We start from the raw sequence: 22,537 nt of genomic DNA on the forward strand, positions 1-22,537 counted from the left end.
TACTGGGTTGGGAAGGTTGTAGGAGTGTGTAAAAAAAACAAAGGAGTGTAAGTCAACATACGTTATACTATCTGGAAAGGGGACAAACTCAAATATTACAACCATCTGCTTCCTTTTGGAAAACGCAGCAGATACAAATTAACTTTGACTTTCACTATGCATGGCTACCTCCACCGTTCTGAAGAGCATTGCAGGGAATCAATGGCAAATCAAAGCTTATGGGGATAGGCAGAACCAAAGCCTGCATTTATATTTTTATGGTAATGTAGTATAGAGTATTTTTATAGTAATGTTCCATATAAGCATTCTTCTCCTTTAACTTTAATAATTAGTTCCTTCTGGTTCCCCATAGTATCCGAGCTTCATATCTATCTGGATCGTTCTCTTTTTTGTAACTTTCTAAAATCAGAATTGGAATCTCCCTTTTGCTGTTGATTCCCAAAGAATGAAAAAATTAAGTCCTTAAACTTGTATTCAATACTTTTACATGTAAAGCAGTTAACAAAACAATTTTTTGAAAGTGACTAGAAAAGAAGTATGCAATCCAGTTTGAAAGTACCAACAGTGACTTTTGCAAAACAAAAAAGAGGGTTATTCTCTCATCTCCCAGAGTTCAAGTCCACTACCGACTGCTATGTTGCATTTTTCTTGTGAGAAGCAATTGTGTAGAGAATGTGAGACGATCTCAAGCCCTCTCTTGTCCAGAGAGGAATTATAAACAACTAGCTGGCTTTTCAGTTGCCATACCTTCTCTGAAAGTTCCCAAAGCCTGCATTTCTCAAATGTAAAGTCTATTAAAAAGATTTTTAAAATTTAGCTAATTATACACCACTCAATGAACAGCCCTTCAACTAATATCGTTGTAATCTTGGTGGTGCCAAAAACTGATAGGAACCCAAAAAACAAAACCACCATTGTTATCTTTTTCTTAAGAACTTGAAATATTGGTCTTACAAAACACATCTTCTATCTTTACACTTCCACCATTCTTTCAATCCCGATAAAAATAACTCTGCAAAAACAAATTGATCAAATCCATCTCTTAGTTTCCCACTGTGGTCAACCAGATGCCTCTGGGAAGCCCACAAGCAAAATACAATTGCAAAAACTTTCTGCAATTTATTATTCCCCAGAAACTGACATTCAAAAGCATACAACTTATGGATTTCAAGAATCTGTGAAGTTTGTTCTAAATCAGTATGTAGTTAGTTTGGTCCTAGATTAGTTTACTGTAAAAACTCAGCCACTGCAATTGTTTATGAAAGAAATGGACAAGTTTTGGTATTTTCTAATTTTATTAAACTTTTGAGAAAAGAAAAGCCTGAATTGTTTATTTTTAGACAGTTAGTCTGTTTTGGTTTTATAGGGAGAGAAGGGATACCTTTTAAGTTTTTAACATTGTTAAGCTTGTTTGGGAGAAAAAAAATATATAGTGAAACATGGTTAAAAAAACCATTGCTTATTTGGCAAAATATGATTAAAATATTTGGTTATATAAATTAATGTAACATGCAATCCTATCAGAAGGTGCTCCTTTTATTAACAGCAGTAAGGGAATAATAGGATGTACTGTACGTGCAAGCTACAGCTTCATGGAGTTATTCATCTGTCTAGTTTCTATTTTTTTGTTCTTTGGTCAAGGAATCATCCAATCATCTAATTGGGAAAATCAGGAGTAATCCTAGTTCTCAGCACTCAATATTCATCATTTCAACATCCTGCCAAGTAGGTAAAGCTAAGAGGCACTATAAGCAATATCTACTCCAAGGTCACTCGGTGAGCTTCATGGCTGAATGGAGATTTGAACCTAAATTACATCAGCCACTTTACCACAAAATGATAAAGTTTACACATTGCACAAATCCATGTTCTGATGGATTATGATTGGAAGCTACAAAGAAGGTACAAATGGCTGGTTTGTACAATATGAATCAAAATAAGTCACTTTATGATTATAGTGATATGTGAATTAGACAGGAAGCCTGAAATGAAACAAAACTAGATGGACTACTTCCACTTTATTATCAGGCTATACGTTAACAGAATCTTGGAAATCTGACGGTACAAATTTCCCCTCATCACATTTACCAGTTTGATTAATTATGGCAGGTGCTTCCTAAATTTCTTTCTTCTGAGCCACTAATTAAGCCACTTAATGAGGCTTCTTTTTCTCTTGTTTCCCAGGCAGCATCTCTTCCTCTAACTCTCCAATGTCATCCACACATTATATTACACACATTATTTTGTTGACTTGAACCATGGGGTATCATTCTATGATAAAATATAACTGTGTGATTATAGGGAAATCAGGAGTGGCTGATTCAGAAATAATGGCACTGAAATGTTTGAACAGTCAGCTTTTAAGCTGCGTCTAGTATAGTCATACCAAGTTTTGTAATCGAAATCAAGATAGTGAAATAATTTTTATGGTCGGAGCCGGTGTAATTTGTATTTCTCATATAAATTAATAGTGAATAAACTTCCAAGTAGTGGCTATGAAAATATTAACCTTTGTTTCAAAGTCAAATGAATATACATAATTATTTCTTCCCATAGCATAACTGAAGGGTTACCTTAATTGATTCTCTGTGCCCTTATTATTGCCACGAGATTAGTTCTTAAACATTGGAAAGACAAAATTTATGGCATCAATTACTGGGTGGAGTGAAGAGAGGAAGTTACTTGCATCTTGTGAATGAAATGCCTATAGATGCTGATTATGCATGAACAATTACAGTGAAATGTGGTTATCTGTTATTGAAACGGTTATATAATATATATCTTGATGTGCATAAGAATCCTATTTATCTTATCACTACTGCATTTTTTATTTTTGTTTTTATTTTCTCTCTTATTTTTTCCTTTCTGTTCTATTTTTTTAAATAATATACACACGCATATTTATAAAGTTGGAAGATGCAATTTAATAGCAAAACTACTTACACTTATATACTACTTCACAGGGCTTTGCAGCTCTAAGTGGCTTACAGTGTCAGCATCTTGCCCTCAACAATCTGGGTCCTCATTTTATTGACTTCAAAAAGATGAAAGGCTGAGTTACCCTTGAGCTACCGGTAGTAAGGATCAAACTTCTGGCAATTGGCAGAATTAGCCTGTAAAACAGCATTCTAACCACTGCACCACCACAGCTCTTAATTTAATCTTAGACAGAAAGAGAAACCCTGTTTAGGACAGAAGTCCACATTCCCTAATACAGTGGTACCTCGAGATACGAGTTTAATTCGTTCCGGACCTGGGCTCTTAAGTCGAGCAGCTCTTATCTCGAACGACTTTTCCCCATAGGAATTAATGTAAATAATTTTAATTGGTTCCAGCCCTCAAAAAACTCACAAAGTTAGTCTAAATTATGCAGAAAGACATGTTTTTAATGAAGAAATGTATATGTACATATAAATGAATAATGAAGTTTCTTTCACTTAACTTGTAAACTTTCTTAAACTTTTAAATTTACATATGTTCAACTTCTCTGCCACCCAATCCTGTAGGACAGAGGTCCCCAACCCTTTTTGCACCAGGGACCGGCTTTAAGCGATCAAGAGAGGAATGGGTGAATGAATGGACGGAGGGTGGGAAGGAAGGAAGGAAAGAAAGAGGGAAGGGACAGGAACAGAGGAAGGAAGCAAGGAAACTTATGAAAGGGGAGAGTAAGAGAGGAATGAGTGAAGGGAGGGAGGGAGGGAAGAAGGTGGGAAGGAGAAAGAAAAGAAGAAATAGAGGAAGGGAAGGTAAAAGAGAGAAAGAAAAAGAGCAAGAAAGAAAGCTGCAAGCACCCCCCCCGAGCCCCCCAGGCCGGCTGCAACCTTTTAAAACACGCGCGCCGCTTCGCAGCTGTCTCCTGAAGCCGAACGCGGAAGTTAGCGTTTGGCTTCAGAAGACAGCTCCTTGGCGCTTGTATCTCGAATTTGGGCTTGTAAGTAGAACAAAAATATCTCTCCCCTCCCAGCTCTTATCTCGAGTTGCTCTTAAGTAGAGCAGCTCTTATGTCGGGGTTCCACTGTACTTGGTTGTCCAGCCTCTGATTAAACATAAACACTGAAAGCAATCTCTCCAGCTCACTTAGCCAATGTTTCCAGTGTTAAACTACCCTCATTATGGAAAGTCCTTTTTAACATTCACTATAATCTGATTTCTTGTGAATTTAGTCCATCTTGTCCCAAACATGCTTTTTCAAGGGACAACTGTTGCGACAGCCATGACCTGGATGACTGAGAATCTCCATAGACATTTTGTCCATCCTGTGCTCCAGGATTACCTTCAGGTCCTTACAAAGTACAATTGTATGACCCCATCCAATTGACTTATCTCAAAGCTGAACATGCCAAGTTATCACAATTGCTTTGTATGAGTCAGATTGTCTTTTATCATCATTTTTTTGCCATTTTCTGCACCTGCTCTAGTTTCTCTGAATCTTTTATAAAATATGGTGTCCAGTATTTCAGATGGGAGATGAAGAATACTGAATAAAATGGAACGATCACTTCCTGTGATTTACAAAGTAGGCTTCAATTGATGCAGCCTCAAATTGCATTTGCCCTTTCAGCAAATATGTCACATTGCTGAGTCATATTTAGTTTGTAATCAACTATAATTCCAAGCTCTTTTACATAAGTACTTTGATTTCTTTTTTTACATGAAGAACTTTGCATTTGTCTCTGTTAAATTTCATTCTGTCGTCCCCCCCGCCCGCCAAACCATTTCTCTAAATTGTCAAGTTCATTTTGAATCTTATTTCTGTTTTCTTGGGCACTGGATATCCAACCCAATTTTGTATCATCCGTAAATCTGATACACAATCTTTATACTTCTTATCCGTTGTTATCCTTACTGAGAAGCTTGTACAATCATTTACTTCTCTTCCTTTTATTTTGAATATATCTGAAGATCTTTTTGTTGTTCTTTACATCCTTCATTAATCTAGCCTCATTCTTTCTTGACACTATCTTTCCAAATCTTGAGAGCCCTTTGTGGGCGGCCTTGCTATTCTTTCTGCTTCCTATGTGATTTTTTTTTTCTTTTTGGCTTTTATATCTTCAATAAGATGTATGATTTCATCTTTTACCTTCTTCCCCTCCTCCTTTGTTGGAAAAGATTGCAAATATGCTTTCACAACCTCTTTTTAAAAATTCCCATGCATCGCATCCTGGGCTCCTTTTTCTACCAGTTTCTTTTTTAATGGATTTGATTTTATTACAATTTGCTTCCTTGAACCTCAAGGCATATGTCTAATTACATTCATCTTCAGTTTCAGTTCCCTATAAACATCCCAGTATTGAATTTATTCAAAATTACCTCTATTTGCTATTGTTCGGTTGGATTTGAGGACTGCCTGACTCCAAAATGTGTCTGAGCAACTCACCATCTAACGTAATACATACCTGTAATTTAAAACAGATATGACTATGTAACCTAGGTAAATGATATCTAGAAAAAAATTGATAGGTGTTCCATAAACTTTAAGCTTTTAAAATAAAGGAAAAATCCTAATTTCAATGTAGATAATAAGGTATAATTTTATTCTAGCTTGTTAAATCTACTTTGTTCAAGGAATTATACTCTTTTAAGTTGTTTGCTCTGAAACCATACACCAATAAATTATATTGGGGGCTGAGGTGGGGGTTTCCTACTTCCTGCTTGAATAATAACAATTTTTTGGCAAACAATATGCCGCTAATGTATGTATGTATGTATGTATGTATGTATGTATGTATAGTATGTATACATACTAGAGACAAAAAAAGGAGCTGTGACGTTCCTTCAATATACCAACAGAAAAAACATATAGCCCCTCCCTCGTACAAAGCTGAAGGGATCAGATCTGGTGGCCTAGAGGTTAATTCTCTGCCAAGGCAGAAGCCCCGGGATCAAATCCCAGTAAGGGTATGGCTAGCTGATGAGGCCAGAACAAGGCCGAAATAGCGCTATCCTAGTCTCCCTTAATTTTAAATATTCAGCAAAAATATGTGGTATATGTATGTATGTATGTATGTATGTATGTATGTATGTATGTATGTATGTATGTATTTGATTTTGATTTTATTTTATTGGATTTGTATGCCGCCCCTCTCCGTAGACTCAGGGCGGCTAACAACAGTAGTAAAACAGCATATGACAATCCAATATTAAAACAGTTAAAAACCCTTATTGTAAAACCAAACATACATACAGACATACCATGCATAAAATTGTAAAGGCCTAGGGGGAAAGAGTATCTCAGGCGGCAGAGGTGGGTTTTAAGAAGCTTACGAAAGGCAAGGAGGGTGGGAGCAATTCTAATCTCTGGGGGGAGTTGGTTCCAGAGGGCCGGGGCCGCCACAGAGAAGGCTCTTCCCCTGGGTCCCGCCAAGCGACCCGGAGAAGACCCACTCTGTGGGACCTAACTGGTCGCTGGGATTCATGCAGCAGAAGGCGGTCCCTGAGATAGTCTGGTCCGGTGCCATGAAGGGCTTTATAGGTCATAACCAACACTTTGAATTGTGACCGGAAACTGATCGGCAACCAATGCAGACTGATATATATATATATGGTATACTATATATAGTAATACAATTATGTATGCCACACTCCCCAGATACATTTTGATATCATTTATGTATGAATGTTTCAGGATACACTGAAATCTGAAAATCCAGTGTTTTACATCTAAATTTGTAACACTGGATTCTCAAGTCAGTGAACAAAGTGCAAATTAGGTTGGGGTCAATTCACCCATCACTTTCCAACACTATTGTGCTATTCACTGTCATATAGTCTTAATGAATTTGCCTTACTAAAACTTAATGTACCACGTCCATCAAGGGAGTAGACTTTCAGACTATATTTAGATACCAAACTAGAAGCCAAGAAAAGATATACAAAACAAGTACTCATACACTACAATAAAGTCACGTATAATGCAACAGAAATCTGGGGTTTTGCCTGTCACTATAAGGATAGTTTTGCAGATGAAACTTTCTATATTATAATGGTGTTGTATATACGATAGCCTCTTTGTCTTGCATTAACTTAATTGTGTTCTATTATTTTATTTATAGTAGAAGTCTTTGGATAGTTATATATTAATGAAGCTTTTATTAAAATCTGGCCATTAAAATCCAATTTGATTGCTAAGTAGATGACTCAAAAGATGTGCAAGTATAATAATCTCCAATTTTTTTTAGAACAGAGACATTCTTTTTAAAAAGTAAAGAAATATTTAGCATCTGAAGAGAGTGAGGTTGGAAAATTACAGGGTCCTTCCGCCCCTTCCCCTTTTCATTCTTAGAAAAGGAAAGTGGTGAATTTTAAATCTGGGATGGATGCATTTTGCCTCTTATTTTTAACGTTTTCATGTCCTCCCTTATTCTTGCTAAAAATGGGGAGAAGGAATTTTAACTGCTGAAATTTATCCATTTCACTACCAAATTTCAACAATGGAATCCAGACGTGCCATCATGTTTTCATGGGGCTCAGAGACCACCCAGCCCTTGAGTTAGAAGCAAAGAAAAGGGCACACAGATTTTTGATCTGTATACAAGGATTCAAACAAATCAACAGTAAATTCATCTTACATTTTGGTATAACTAGGCAACTTAGTCATGCCACCAAAAAACTCTTATTTATTTATTCATTCATTCATTCATTCATTCATTCATTCATTCATTCATTCATTCATTCATTTAATAAATAGAGTTGAAAGGGACCGTTAGGTCATCGAGTCCAACCCCCTGCCTGAGCAGGAAACCCTACAGCACCCGAGCCAAATGGAAGTCCAATCTCCTCTTGAAGGTGTCCAGAGTTGGGGAGTTCACCACCTCCCCTGGCAGGCAGTTCCATTGGTTGATCGCTCTGACCGTCAGGAAGTTCTTCCTTATTTCCAGGTTGAATCTCTCCTTGGTCAGCTTCCAACCATTGTTCCTCGTCCGGCCCTCTGGTGCCCTGGGGAATAAAGAGACCCCCCTCCTCACCGTGGCAACCCCTCAAGTATCTGTAAACTGCTATCATGTCCCCTCTAGACCTTCTTTTTTCTAGGCTGTCCATGCCCAGTTCTCTCAATCTCTCTTCGTAAGTCTTGGTTTCGAGTCCCCTAATCATTTTGGTTGCTCTTTTTTGCACCTTCTCCAGAGTTTCGATGTCTTTTTTGTAGTGAGGTGACCAAAATTGGATGCAGTACTCCAGGTGGGGTCTGACCAGGGCATAGTAGAGTGGTATTAGTACTTCCCTGGTCTTGGAGTGTATTCCTCTGTTGATGCAGCTTAGGATTGAGTTGCCTTTTTTGGCTGCTGCTGCACATTGCTGACTCATGTTTAGTTGATTGTCCACCAAGACTCCAAGATCTCTTTCGCAGTCACTACTGCTGAGTGGGGTATCTCCCAGGCTGTATGTATGTCTAGGGTTCTTTTTGCCGAGGTGGAGGACTCTGCATTTGTCGGTGTTGAACCTCATTTTGTTGGTATGGGCCCACTGTGATAGTCTGTCTAGGTCTTCTTGTACTCTGAGCCTGTCCTCAAGGGTGTTGGCTACCCCCGCCAGCTTGGTGTCATCTGCAAATTTTATTAGTTCCCCTTTTATTCCCTCGTCCAGGTCGTTGATGAAGATGTTAAAGAGTACAGGACCCAGGACAGAGCCCTGTGGTACTCCACTGTCTACTTTTTTCCATGTGGATTTGGTGCCGTTGAGGACAACTCATTGGGTGCGGTTGGTCAGTCAACTGTTTATCCATCTACATGTGTAGTAATCTACTCCATTTTTTTCTAGTTTGTGGATTAGGAGATTGTGGTCGACTTTATCGAAAGCCTTACTGAAGTCCAAGTATATGAGGTCCACTGAGTTGCGTTGGTCAACTGACTTGGTTATGGTGTTGAAAAATGATATGAGATTGGTTTGGCATGATTTGTTTCTGATGAATCCGTGCTGGCTATTGGATATGATCTTGTTTGTTTCTAGGAAGTGGGTAAGTTGTTTTTTGATTATTTTCTCCAGTATTTTTCCAGGTATAGAGGTCAGACTGATTGGTCTGTAGTTACCTGGGTCGGTCTTTTTGCCTTTTTCGTGGATGGGGACTACGTCAGCTCGCTTCCAGTCTTCCGGTAGGTCTCCAGTGATCCAGGATATTTGGTAGATGAGGAGGAGTGGTTCCGCTATGGTGTCTGCCAATTCTTTTAGGACTTTGGGGTGAAGTCCGTCTGGCCCTGGTGATTTGTATTCGTTGAGTTCCCTCAGGTAGTCCCTCACTGTGCTTTTGTCTATGTTGAGGCTTGATCTCTTAAAAAATGTAGTCTTGGGGCAAAATACAGGTAGTCCTGGACTTATGACCACAATTGAGCCCAAAATTTCTGTTGTTAAGTGAAAGTTTCAAGTTTAGGTTTCAAGTTTAATTGGATATGTATGCCACCCCTCTCCGAGGACTCGGGGCGGCTCACAGCAAACATTTGTTAAGTGAGTTTTGTCCCATTTTACGACCTTTCTTGCCACAGTTGTTAAGTTAGTAATCTAGTTGTTCAGTGAATCTGGCTTCCCCACTGATTTTGCTTGTCAAAATGTTGGAAAAGGGGGGAACTGCAAATGTCATGAATATGAACCAACTGCCAAACATCTGAATTTTCATCCCATGATTGTGGGTATGCTGCAGAGGTAGTAACTGTGAAAAATTATGATGTCACATTTTTCAGTGCGGTTGTAAATTTGAGTGGTCACTAGCTGAACTGTTGTAAAGTTGAGGACTATCTGTGTATGTTTTACTTTTCTTTTCAGGACAAATCTCTGTATTAAATCCATTAAGGCCATTGCCAGTTTTTTTCAATCACAATACAAGAGAACCAATTAAAATGCAACTTATATAATTATAAGTGAACACACCATTCATTTTTGTCTCAAGGAATCAAGTTCCCTCTCAAATTTCATCTACAAGTAAAATCGTATTTTCTCTGACAGGTATTTTTATCTTTGACTCTACACAAAAATAATGCCAAGAAGTCACTAATAGTTATGACAAGCACCTAAAATTTGAACACAAACCGCAAAAATGTAAAATAAAGTACTATCAAAATGACACTCAAATTAAAATGCCCAGATCTATTTTTCTCATGGCAGAGGACTTTTCCATATCTACCATTGCACATGGAAATAATATGCAATTAAGCTGTAATCTTGCAGGAGTTTGTTTCTATCATCTTTAGTTATGAATTGCTGTTGACAGGTTCCATCAATGTTAATCAGATGCCAAAAGCAGAAAGGACATTCTGGGAATCTGTAAAATGCTGTCTGCAAAACTAGTGCCACAATTTGTGCCACAATTATTTTACCTATTCCTGCTCCAACTGAAGACAATCAGCTTCCTAGGATAGTTAAGAGCAAATCAAATGTTTTATTGCATCTAGCTATTATTGTTATAGGCATATGCATTCTGTAATATGATTGCTGTTACTATTTAGAAAAAAGGAAATGACACAAGCTTGCTTTTCTTTTTTTTAAAAAATCCCCTTTCTTCAACCTGAGGAATTTCCCTATGTATGATTAACCTTTAGCCAACAATTTAAAGCATAACTTGTCTAGTGTTTTCAAAATTAAAGTTCAATTGCAGAACTGGGATGTTGTTTGGATACCAATTTCTTATCACCCAATAAAGTTTTGTTCTTTTTAACATTGTTGTTTATTCTACATAATCTTAGATTTTTTTATTCAAAGATTAAAGAGGACCAATTACGGTATAAATGAAGACTGGTACAAAGTATCTAATGAAGCAGGTACAATAGACTGATCAGTGATCTCAAAATGTCTGAAATATTCTTATTTATAAGACCATAATTGAGCACCAAATTTCCATTGCTAAGCAAGACAACTGTTAAATGAGTTTTGCTCCATTTTATGATCTTTCTCCCGACAGTTAAGTGAATACTACAAGTTAATTGTATAATTGTTAAGTGAACCTGGCTTCCGCACTGACTTTGCTTGTCAGAAGGTCCCAAAAGGTGATTATATGACCCGCAGCTGTCATGAATACATGCCAGTTGCTAAGCAGCTGAATTTTGATCATATGACCATGGAGATATGTCATAAGTGTGAAAAACAGTCATAAATCACTTTATTCGGTGCCATTGTAACTTCAGATGATCACTAAATAAATGGTTATAAATCAAGGACTATCTGTAACTCATAATTTTGAGTATTTTTTCAGTAAGAAAAGATACTTAACAATATGTGTTACCTTTTAAGATTTATGAAACTAAATATGACATTTAATAAATGGAGCTGCAAATGGAAGCAAAATTTGTGGAGTTGATGAGTGACTAGCAAACCACCATTTTTTTTGCTACATTTCAAGAATTGCAACCATCAATTCAAAGGGTCCTTCAGTTTGTCAGCAAAAATCCTATAAGATGGGCTGAATGCAGACATGTATTCACGTATAGCAAGGATTATGTTTCTTTTAAATGTGGAAATTTGTAGCACTTTCAGAATTTATCCAATTGATAAAGAAATTGATGTACTTTCATTATCAGGTATTATAAGATAAGGAGCACCTTAAAAAGTCCACTTATCATTATTGTTTGATAGGATAATGAGCTGATTGTTTGATAGAGTAATGTGAAAATCTCGACCAGTGATGTAATTATTTGCCATCAAGTTAGTGCCAACCGTTAGTGATCAGATAATTTCCAACCTAATTTTTATATGTCTCCAACCTAACCTTTCAGATCTTCCAACAGTGTATCCATTGCCAGCATCACAGTTCAAGAATATGAATACTGTATTCTTTCAGTCCTGCTTTTGCTTCCATAGGAGATATTGTGAAAACTACTGCTTGCATGTTTTCATCTTTATAGGTATGGATACATTAGGGCTTCTGAATATTAATTAATACTTATGTCATCATGTGCTACTCTGCATTTCTTAATTTATTAATTTACTCTTGATCACCAGTCCTAAAAGGCAGAAGTTGTCCACCACTTCATACCTTCACAGCCAATTCTAAAGCTGGTTGCTTTTCCTGTAGTTATTATTTTGGTCTTCTTTTAGTCCCATTTTTTATTACGAGACCTTGCAGATAATTTGCATTTTCAACTATTAGAATAGTGTCATCAGTACAGTGCAGATTATTGATTTCTTCAATTTTAAATCATGTTCATTTTCTTCTAATTCAACTATCGGGGAAATTGCATTTGCTACTTGAAAGTGATTTCACTATAAGCAGTGATGGGCTCCTACAGGAAGGGTCAGGAACGCAGTTCTGGTAGCAAAATTTGGAGCTCCACCCCAGAGCACCCAATTTGCACTGAAAGATGTTGAAACAAAATGCATAAGCCACGCCCACAGTGTGGTAGTAAAATTTTTGCCCATCATTGACGATAAGGTTGCTGGTTTTCACCCTCTATACCTAACTGTCACATCTTTGCTGGCCCTGAGCTGTAACTTCTTTGAATGCCAAGTCAACTTGTAACAAGCTTGCCGTCACTCATATAACCTTATGATAAGGATTCCAACTTGATATGTATTACTGAAATCTGGCTGAGTTCAGAAGGGGTATGCAATAACTTTCTTGGAGATGTGTTCACCTGAATTTTAAATTCAGTATCATCTGAAATCCCAGGGAAGGTAGGTTTATCATCCATATGTCTCAGAAGATCTCAGATGCTCACTTCCACATAAAATATGTGCCAGAGGTTTAGCCCTAGATAACTGCTGCATTTGCTGCTGATGTATAGGTAGTCCTCGACTTACGACCATAATTGAGCCCGACATTTATGTTGGTAAGAGAGACATTTGTTAAGTAAGTTTTGCCCTATTTTACAACTTTTCTTGATGCAGTGGTTAAGTGAATCACTGCAGTTGCCGAGTTAGTAACCCAGTTTTTAAGTGAATCTGGCTTCTCCGTTGACTTTGCTTGTCAGAAAGTCACAAATGTCTATTACTATGACCCTGAGACACTGCAACCATCATAAATATGAACCAGTTGCCAAGCATCTGAATTTTGATCACATGACCATGAGGATGCTGCAACAGTCATAAGTGTGAAAAATTGTCATGTCACTTTTTTCAGTGGTGGTGTAACTTTATAGGTCACTTAACAAACTGTTGCAAGTACTGCTCTCCTGTCCAGCAGTATCATGGCCTGGGTTTCTGGATTTTGTTGTAGAGTTACTCATAGAATTCTTGCTGTTATGGCTGGGGGTTTCAACTTGCTTCTGGATGGTCAACTTACATATAGAGAACGCTGGAAGCAGCAGATTATTTAGACTGGTACCAAGTTTCAGGCCAGGATTCAGAACTAAGTTAGCTTTAGTCATGTATGTTTAATGTATTAGGATGGAAATAGTATATCCTCTTTTTTTCCTTCATGGCTAGTTCCAGAACAATCCTACCAGGTTTGAGTGGTTGTGAATACTGTGGCTCCTCAAAGCTGTGGAATACTCATCTGTATTCTTGGGCATGATGGTATTTCCCATTCAAGAGCAATGCATGATCGGGGAGGAGGGGAGTTGTTTGGGATTCAGAACTCCTGCTGAAAAGCAGGTAGCAGTGACAACTGTGGGCAAGAGGGCCTTTGTATAGCTTCATCATGTATGACAAATGGACTCCTTCCTGGATTGGAAGCCTTTCTGACAATCATTCATGCCCCAATTGCCTCACAGCTCAGCTACTGAAATATACTGCTCAAAAAAAAATAAAGGGAACACTCAAAGAACATATCCTAGATCTGAATGAATGAAATATTCTCATTGAATACTTTGTTCTGTACAAAGTTGAATGAGCACAACAGCATGTGAAATTGATTTGTCAATCAGTGTTGCTTCCTAAGTGGACAGTTTGATTTTACAGACGTTTTATTTACTTGGAGTTATATTGTGTTGTTTAAGTGTTCCCTTTATTTCTTTGATCAGTGTATATTCTATATCGGGCTGTGCTTGAAAATCACTCAGAAGCTTCAACTAGTCTAGAATGTAATGATGTAGAAAGTGATAGGCATGTTTTGGTATGCCCATGTGGCACCCGTGCTTCACAAACCGTACTAGTTGTCAGTATGCTTCTGAGCGTAGATCAAGGTCCTGTCATTACCTATAAAGCCCTACTTGGCACAGAGTTAGGTTATGTGATGGATTACCTAATCCCCATGGTTTCTGCTGACAGAGTTGAAGTACTTGGGGTTTTTTGATTAGATGCAGCATCTACTGGAACCTAAGAACTATGTGTTTTCTGTCATGGCACCCGAATAAGATCCTCTTCCCCTAAAATCTATCTGGCTCCCACCGTGTTGGCATTACGTTAGGCCTTGAAGTCCTAGTTGTTGTCCTAGCCTAGATGGACATAAACTTTGTAATATGTCTATTCTTTTGAACAGAGCAACCAGATCCCATTTAAATTTGTTGATAATTTTTGATTTATTATATTGTGACCTACCCTAAGTCTAAATTGAATTGAATAAATAAAATTAAATAGAGGTTTGCAAGAAAATGTAAGTTGAAATTGTATACTGTAATAAACAGGCAACCAAACTTACAAAATTTAACCACTAAAGTGAAACTAACAACATAGATATTTTTCTAAATCAGCAGTGAGTTAGACTTTTTTAAAAGCAATTTTTCACTGTGTACTAAAAACTACCAAGAAACCAGAGGACAAGGAACTGCACAATCAGTGAGATTTTGATTGCTGAATGAAATATCCAGACAAATTTCCATTCAGGGGGTTATTTTTAAAATACTATAATCTATGGCCATTTTCGGTCTTAAAGATTAAAGTATCAAAATTGTGCCTAAAAGCAAAGGAGCAATCAACATAGCCAAGGCAGATACTAGTCACAATGATGGAATATATTATTTTGCATGTAACAAATCCTTGCATCATCCTTTCATTGCAAAATAAAGAGAGAACGACGTGATGATACTGAGATAACTATTAATAAGTACACACAATACTAAGCTGCCAAGGACAATCTGTCTCATCTGCTACAATGCAGTTTTCAGCGTTTTAATAATCCTGAAATGATTGTTCAGAATATTTCTGGTCATGTGGTTTCTTCCACTTGAGACGACTAATTTATCCAAAATGAAAAGTAGTTGATAATGAAGAAGGCTGATGGCTATTGTTTTTATCTAGATATCTGGGGGCAGAATCTTGTTTAAAAATATCACAATTGGCATCTGATTATTAAAGGGTACCCAAAACTTCGGAGTCTTCAGAGAGGGGCAGCATATAAATCCAAATAAATAAATAAATAAAACAAGATCAACAATTAATCCTGAAATAGCACAGTGCTTCCATTGTATCAGGATAAACATTTAACTTGCTTATTCTCTATACCTCCTTCACCATATTATATGGTGATTTTACGCTGATTTAAGTAAGCATGGTAAGAAATGACAGCACAACAAGTCCTCTGTATTTAGCCCAAACACTGAGAAGCAAAACAACAGATATTATTAAACTGAGATTTTTCTGAAGTATAAATATATACACCAAATTAGGCTGCATGAAGAATTCAGGTATGGAATAAAATGTGGATATTTTTTTTTCAAATGTCTCTCCAATACACTAAAGTACTTAGAATGACATCCTTGAATCACAGAACTTGCTATTATCAAAAGCAATTTAATAATATTTAAATAAATCATTTAAGCAGTGTTTCTCAATCTCAGCGACTAAGTTATATGGACTTCAAATCCCAGAATTTCCCAGCAAGCAAGATGCTGAGATTGAGAAACATGATTTAAAGAATAGGTTCACAATACTTCATGCACTAAAGCATTATCAGGGAAAATACCTCTTTTTTGCTCTCCTTGTTTTGTTCAACCTCAAGGTCAATAGGATTATTTCCATTTGCTTCTTCCATTTCATCTTCACTGAAAATAAATAAGAAAATACCAAATTATTTCTCTTTCAAGACTACCAGGCAAATACAACATTTTTTAAAATATACATTTTATTGTTTATTTATTTCAGAATTCCCAAGCTGAGGCAGCTTTGCTCAGAGCGCCTTTGCCGACCGCTGCGCCCTCCCCCAAAAGCACCCCCGAATGCAGGAGATTGGGGTGGGGGCTGATGGAGCCAATCCCCATCCGCCAGATGATCGAAGCTGCCCTGCGCGCTCCTCTGCCATCTGAATGCCAGACGCCCCACTCATCCCCAGGGCCAAGCTGCCGGCCTCCAGCCGATGACTGCCAGGTGGCCTTAGGGACAGCTGCCGCCGCTGCTGAGACAATGCCAGCAGGAACCCTGGGAGCAATGCCAGGAAAGCCTGCCGCTGGGCAGTTGAGGCGGAGCACACAGCAGCAGCTTCCAAGAAGCGGGCAGGTGTCCCCTCAATGTATCCAGCCGGCGGAGGAGCCTGCAGGGCAGCTTCGGTCATCCGGCGGGACGAGGCTCGGTTCCATTAGCCCCCACCCTAATTTCCCACCTGCGGGGGTGCCTTTGCGAGGGCACATGGTCAGCAAAGGCACTCTGAGCAGAGGGCGTCAGCTGCAGAATTCCCAAGCTGGGGCAGCTTTGCTCAGAGCACCTTCGCCGACCGCTGCGCCCTCCCAAAAGGGCCCTGAAGGCAGGAGGTTGGGGTGGGAGGCTGATGGAGTCGAGCCCCGTCCCATCGGATGATTGAAGCTGCCCCACGGGCTCCTCCACCAGCTGGATGCATTGAGGTGACGCCCGCCCACTTCTCCAAAGCTGCTGCCATGCGCCCCATTCATCCCTGGGACCGAGCCACCGGCCTCTAGCCAACAACTGCCAGGCAGCCTTGGGGATAGCCTCCGCAGCTGCTGACCCCCGACCCACATCTGGTGTATAAGACGCACCCGTTTTTGGTGCCTCTTTTTGAGGTAAAAAGTTGCGTCTTATACACCGAAAAATATAGTATTCTTTTTCTTCTTCATTGGTATTGTTGTAGACTGTGCTTTTATAATCTCACTTTTCAAAATTTCCCAAGCTTCTTGAGTTGTTTTCCCCTTGAGGATTCTCAGCCATGGAATCCTTCCCAAGCTGTCTCTAAGTTTATTGAAATTGGCTGTTTTAAAGTCCAAGACACTAGTTTTACTTTTATAAAAATGTTTCCTTGCACTACTACTTCACAAGCCTCTGAGGGTTTTCCCCCCAAAGGGATGTGTCAAATAGACATAAGCACCCCAATAGTGTGTATTTTGTTTCATAGAATAAATGGAATACAGGAGTTCAGCCCAACTATTGCCATTGTAACTACTAAAAGTCTTTCAATTCTGGCAGTCTATAAATCTAGTAAAACAAACAACAAGAAAACAAAATGAATAAATATCTTCCTGTGGAATGGCCTATTTATTAAAATCGCATATGTTCTCTTCTTCATTTTTATAAATTTCAGATTATACCTGCTAGGGAGCATATGTTCAACAATATGCCCAGTTATGTGCATGTGTTTCTTTTGGCTGAGAAGAAAATGTTTGGTTAATAATAAGAAATAAATAATAGTCCAATTTCAGAAAATGGAATCAATGCGGAATCTGAGAGAAAAGTAGCCCGGTTGGAATATTTTATTTATTTAGATTTTTAATCTGCTGTATATGGACCTACATGGCCCATAAAATTGTTAATAACCTTGGCAACTATTTATAACAAAATGGTTATTTATATCATCATTGTCATCGTTGTAATATCATCCTCTTGTCCAGCTAGTGCAAAATCTTGCTGTGAGCATACTTTATGTAATGTCGACACTATTATTTATACAGAGCACTATAATATGATGAAAAAACTGCCAAGGCTGAATTTACCACATGGTCAGATATAAAGTTCTGATATTAACCCATAAAGTCCTACAGAACTGGAGATCGAGATGCAAGCGTTTTCCTATAATTAACTAGTAGCTGGATCCCCATGCTTTGCTATGAAACTGAACTTCTTCATATTGAGTAGAATGTTTAAACTCCTACTCCACAGGCCAGATGAGTCATGTGCTGGCCACTCCCATTGGCAGTGGGAACAGAGTTCTTTTCAGGTGGGATGGGGAATAGAGAATCTTAATTCCTTGGCATCAGAATGTGTCAATAATAATTTAATAAATATCTGATGATCATTTTGAAAAATCCTTTGTTAGCAAGTACCTAGAAGCCAAGAGGAACATACATGCCAAGTTTCAAGTTTGTAGACTTTATGGTTCTGGAGATTTCATGATGATGCATGAGTAGTAGTTGGCTTTTGTAGGTAGGTAGGTAGGTAGGTAGGTAGGTAGGTAGGTAGGTAGGTAGGTAGGTAGGTAGATAGATAGATAGATAGATAGATAGATAGATAGATAGATAGATAGATAGATAGATAGATAGAGCTTGTGCATGATTCATCTGGCCAACTGGCTCCTAGTTTGATAGGCCTGCTCAAAAACATACATTTCCTCTTTTTCTATGGAAGGGATTGCTCATAATTTCTAATGAAAAATATATTATTATTATTATTATTATTATTATTATTGTTGTTGTCTTCGGAGAGGGGCGGCATATAAATCGAATAAATAAAATAAATAAAAATAAATAAAAATAAATAAAAATATTATTATTATTATTATTATTATTATTTATTCATTCATTCATTCATTCATTCATTCATTCATTCATTCATTCATTTATTAGATTTGTATGCCGCCTCTCTCCGAAGACTCGGAGTGGCTCACAACAACAATACACAATACAAATCCAATGATTAAAAACTATAGATTATTGGTAGCTATTACTAAGCCATTTTGCAGTATATTTCTGCCCAACCACTATATATAGAGAGAAGTATTGATTTCTTATTCAGTAAAAAATTAAGCCTTTTTGTTGTAGTACCTAGTGTATACAGTACTGCAAGAGCCGGGGTGGCACAGTGGTTAGAATGTAGCACTGCAGGCTACTTCAGCTAACTGTTAGCTGTAGTTCAGCTGTTCAAATCTCACCACTGGCTCAAAGTTGACTCAGCCTTCCATCCTTCCGAGGTGGGTAAAATGAGGACCCAGACTGCTGTGGGCAATATGCTGATTCTGTAAACCACTTAAAGAGGGCTGTAAAAGCACTATGAAGTGGTATATAAGTCTAAATGCTATTGCTATTTGTATTTATTAGATTTGTATGCTGCCCTACTCCGAAGACTCGGAAGGTGCTATCACCACCCTGTCCATAGAAATAAAGCTTGAATTAACATTATTACAATTCAGTTACATGCTTAAAATATTTATGTTCAATCTGACATTTAATCTCATTTGATTATACTGTTTATTACTTGTTATGAACTGTTGCATTGTTTTATGGATTGTATCTATGAATTTTTACAATGCATGTATATATTTTAATGCAGACTCATACACATATGTTAATTTGCTGACCAGAAACTTTGTTGTTTGTAGACTGGGTTATTTCCCCTCAAGGATGAAATTAGTAATTACATCATCTACATAAGACGGAGGTTCTCAAACTGTCAGTGATAACTACTTAGGGTTGGATGGTGGGGGTATCATAAGCAAATGTGAACATTGTCTTAATTGATAGGGAGGTTTATATATACAGAGCAGGATCATTTTTAAAATATGTTCCTGTTCTGCCTGTCATAAGCAAGTTTCAAAAGAAAGCTGGAAAGCTATAGAATACAGACAGTCCTTGACTTTCACCCAGTCACTTAACCCCGTTTGAATTTACAACAGACTTCAAAAAAGCTACTTATAACTTATCTTCAAAGGTACGGCTGCTGTACCTTGGCCCTGTGGTTACACAATTGCATTATGGGCAGTTGGCAATTGGCTTGTATTTATGATCGGTTGCAGCATCTCACAGTCATGTGACTGCACTTTTTGACTTTAAAAAAGAATATTTGTAGCTCAGGGTTGAAATGAGGGGTCCTTGGTTACTTTCTGAACTTGGTTGTTTTCTTGCAGACATTTCCTTATCCAAGTTAGGTAACATCTTCAGCACTGATGATGTTACCTAATTTGGGAAGGAAACATCTGCAAGAAAACAACCAAACTCAGAGAGCGCTAAGGCTCCCCTCCATTTATGACTCCCCCACCATTTGTAGCAAAGATAACACCACCCACTATATTTGCTTGATTTGCTTAACTGTGATTTAGTTAACAGCCATTTTATGACAATCATAAAAATCATAATATTATGTCCAGTCATGTGGTGCCTCAAGTAAAGACTGCAATGATCTAGGATCAAAATTCTACGCTCCACTGTGATCATGAGTTAAGAAGTATCTGTACTCCGAACTTCCTCTTGCTCTGCGTGTACTTGGCCAGCCAGAGTGAACAGCAATATCCACAGGTACCATTGAGTTAAGTGCTATGATTAGAGGATGGTTTCCTACATAGTGGTGACTTTTATTGAAGCATCTATTGTTTCAGCAATTTTTGGAACTTCTTTGTAATGAAGTTCAGTACAGTGGTACCTCGAGATACGAGTTTAATTCGTTCCTGACCTGGGCTCTTAAGTCGAGCAGCTCTTATCTCGAACGACTTTTCCCCATAGGAATTAATGTAAATAATTTTAATTGGTTCCAGCCCTCAAAAAACTCACAAAGTTAGGCTAAATTATGCAGAAAGACAAGTTTTTAATGAAGAAATGTACATGTACATATAAATGAATAATGAAGTTTCTTTCACTTAACTTGTAAACTTTCTTAAACTTTTAAATTTACATATGTTCAACTTCTCTGCCACCCAATCCTGTAGGACAGAGGTCCCCAACCCTTTTTGCACCAGGGACCGGCTTTAAGCGATCAAGAGAGGAATGGGATAAATGAATGGACGGAGGGTGGGAAGGAAGGAAGGAAAGAGGGAAGGGACAGGAACAGAGGAAGGAAGCAAGGAAACTTATGAAAGGGGAGAGTAAGAGAGGAATGAGTGAAGGGAGGGAGGGAAGAAGGTGGGAAGGAGAAAGAAAAGAAGAAATAGAGGAAGGGAAGGTAAAAGAGAGAAAGAAAAAGAGCTAACTTCCGCGTTCAGCTTCAGGAGACAGCTGCGAAGCCGCGCGCGTGTTTTAAAAGGTTGCAGCCGGCCTGGGGGGCTCGGGGGGGTGCTGGCAAGCCCCCCAGGCTGGCTGCAAGCACCCCCAAGCCCCCCAGGCCGGCTGCAACCTTTTAAAACACGCGCACCGCTTCGCAGCTGTCTCCTGAAGCCGAACGCGGAAGTTAGCGTTCGGCTTCAGGAGACAGCTCCTTGGCGCTTGTATCCCGAATTTGGGCTTGTAAGTAGAACAAAAATATCTCTCCCCTCCCAGCTCTTATCTCGAGTTGCTCGTAAGTAGAGCAGCTCGTATGTCGGGGTTCCACTGTATTAATAAAGTTAGTAAGTGTCAATATATCAAGTTTTCATTATTATTATCTTTTTGTAACTTTTAAAAGTAATAAAGCTTTTAAAGGTGAGATAAGGCTAGTTTAAACATGACAGATGCATCAGTAGTGCCAATAAAAATAAGTCTGTGTCAAGAAAGCATGATTAAAATTATATATTTTGGTTTCAGAAGTATTTTTGGAGAAAAACAACCTCGGTGTATTATTTCTTAGAAAAATCTATACGTTGAGATTGTGAAACCAGATATAAATTACAGATAATTTGCTAACAAAGCTCAATTCCATTCCACCCTCATTTTTCAAACATGCTTTTGCTTGTTTTTCAAAATGAAAAAAAACCCAATGCCTATAATCAAATATGTATGAAATGGTAGTGTTTTAAAAGGCAAAATTAAATCTTGACACAGTAGTATTAGCCTGTCTCTCCACTCTATTGATAGTAATAGCAATAGAACATAGACTTATATACTGCCCCATAGTGCTTTACAGCATTCTTTTACTTTACAATGTCAGTATATTGCCCCCCAAAATCTGGGCCCTCGTTTTACTGATCTCGGAAGGATGGAAAGTTGAGTCAACCCTTCAGAATCTAACTCTAGGGTGTGGACAGAGTTAGCCTGCAATAATGCAGTCTAATCACTGAGCCAGCAAGTGGAATGGGACAACTCGCCATCGCCAAATCATATACAATAATCAATTCCAAAATTTTCTATATAATTCGACAAAAAGTTAAATCTCATCCCCCCTCCCTCCAAACTGAAGTTCTTTTTATTGAAAGAAATAACACCTTAACCAGTGTTAAGGAGTATGCAGAACCCTTGAGTTTTCAAGGACACACAGAGAGGAAACGTGGGATTCCAGCAAATATCCAGGAGATATGAGTAATTATTCAGTCATACAAAAACAGATACATTAAAGTCCTTCGGGATTGGGTGGCATACAAACAAACAAACACAATCTGAAGTTAGTTGGGGGAAAGATCAAAAGCAACATGAGAAAATATTATTTTACTGAAAGAGGAGTAGATCCTTGGAACAAACTTCCAGCAGACGTGGTTGGTAAATCCACAGTAACTGAATTTAAACATGCCTGGGATAAACATATATCCATCCTAAGATAAAATACAGGAAATAGTATAAGGGCAGACTAGATGGACCATGAGGTCTTTTTCTGACGTCAGTCTTCTATGTTTCTATATGTTTACTTTAGAAACAGCACAGTCATTTAAATAGACTGGCCATTCACATTCAAATCAATCAATATCTCT

At 38.1% G+C, this 22,537-nt stretch overlaps 1 protein-coding gene across 4 annotated transcripts in view; it reads right to left on the bottom strand.

Moving 5' to 3' along the window:
• RCOR1 (REST corepressor 1) overlaps positions 1-22,537 on the bottom strand; it is a 153,772-nt gene that overhangs the window by 13,491 nt on the left and 117,744 nt on the right. For all 4 annotated transcript variants that reach the window (XM_070752076.1, XM_070752095.1, XM_070752084.1 and 1 more), the window contains exon 7: positions 15,758-15,836. In XM_070752076.1, the coding sequence (XP_070608177.1) occupies positions 15,758-15,836 (79 nt within the window). The remainder of the gene's footprint in view (positions 1-15,757; positions 15,837-22,537) is intronic.

The sequence above is a fragment of the Erythrolamprus reginae genome, chromosome 1 (assembly GCF_031021105.1).
Source record: "Erythrolamprus reginae isolate rEryReg1 chromosome 1, rEryReg1.hap1, whole genome shotgun sequence".
Lineage (NCBI taxonomy): Eukaryota > Metazoa > Chordata > Lepidosauria > Squamata > Dipsadidae > Erythrolamprus > Erythrolamprus reginae.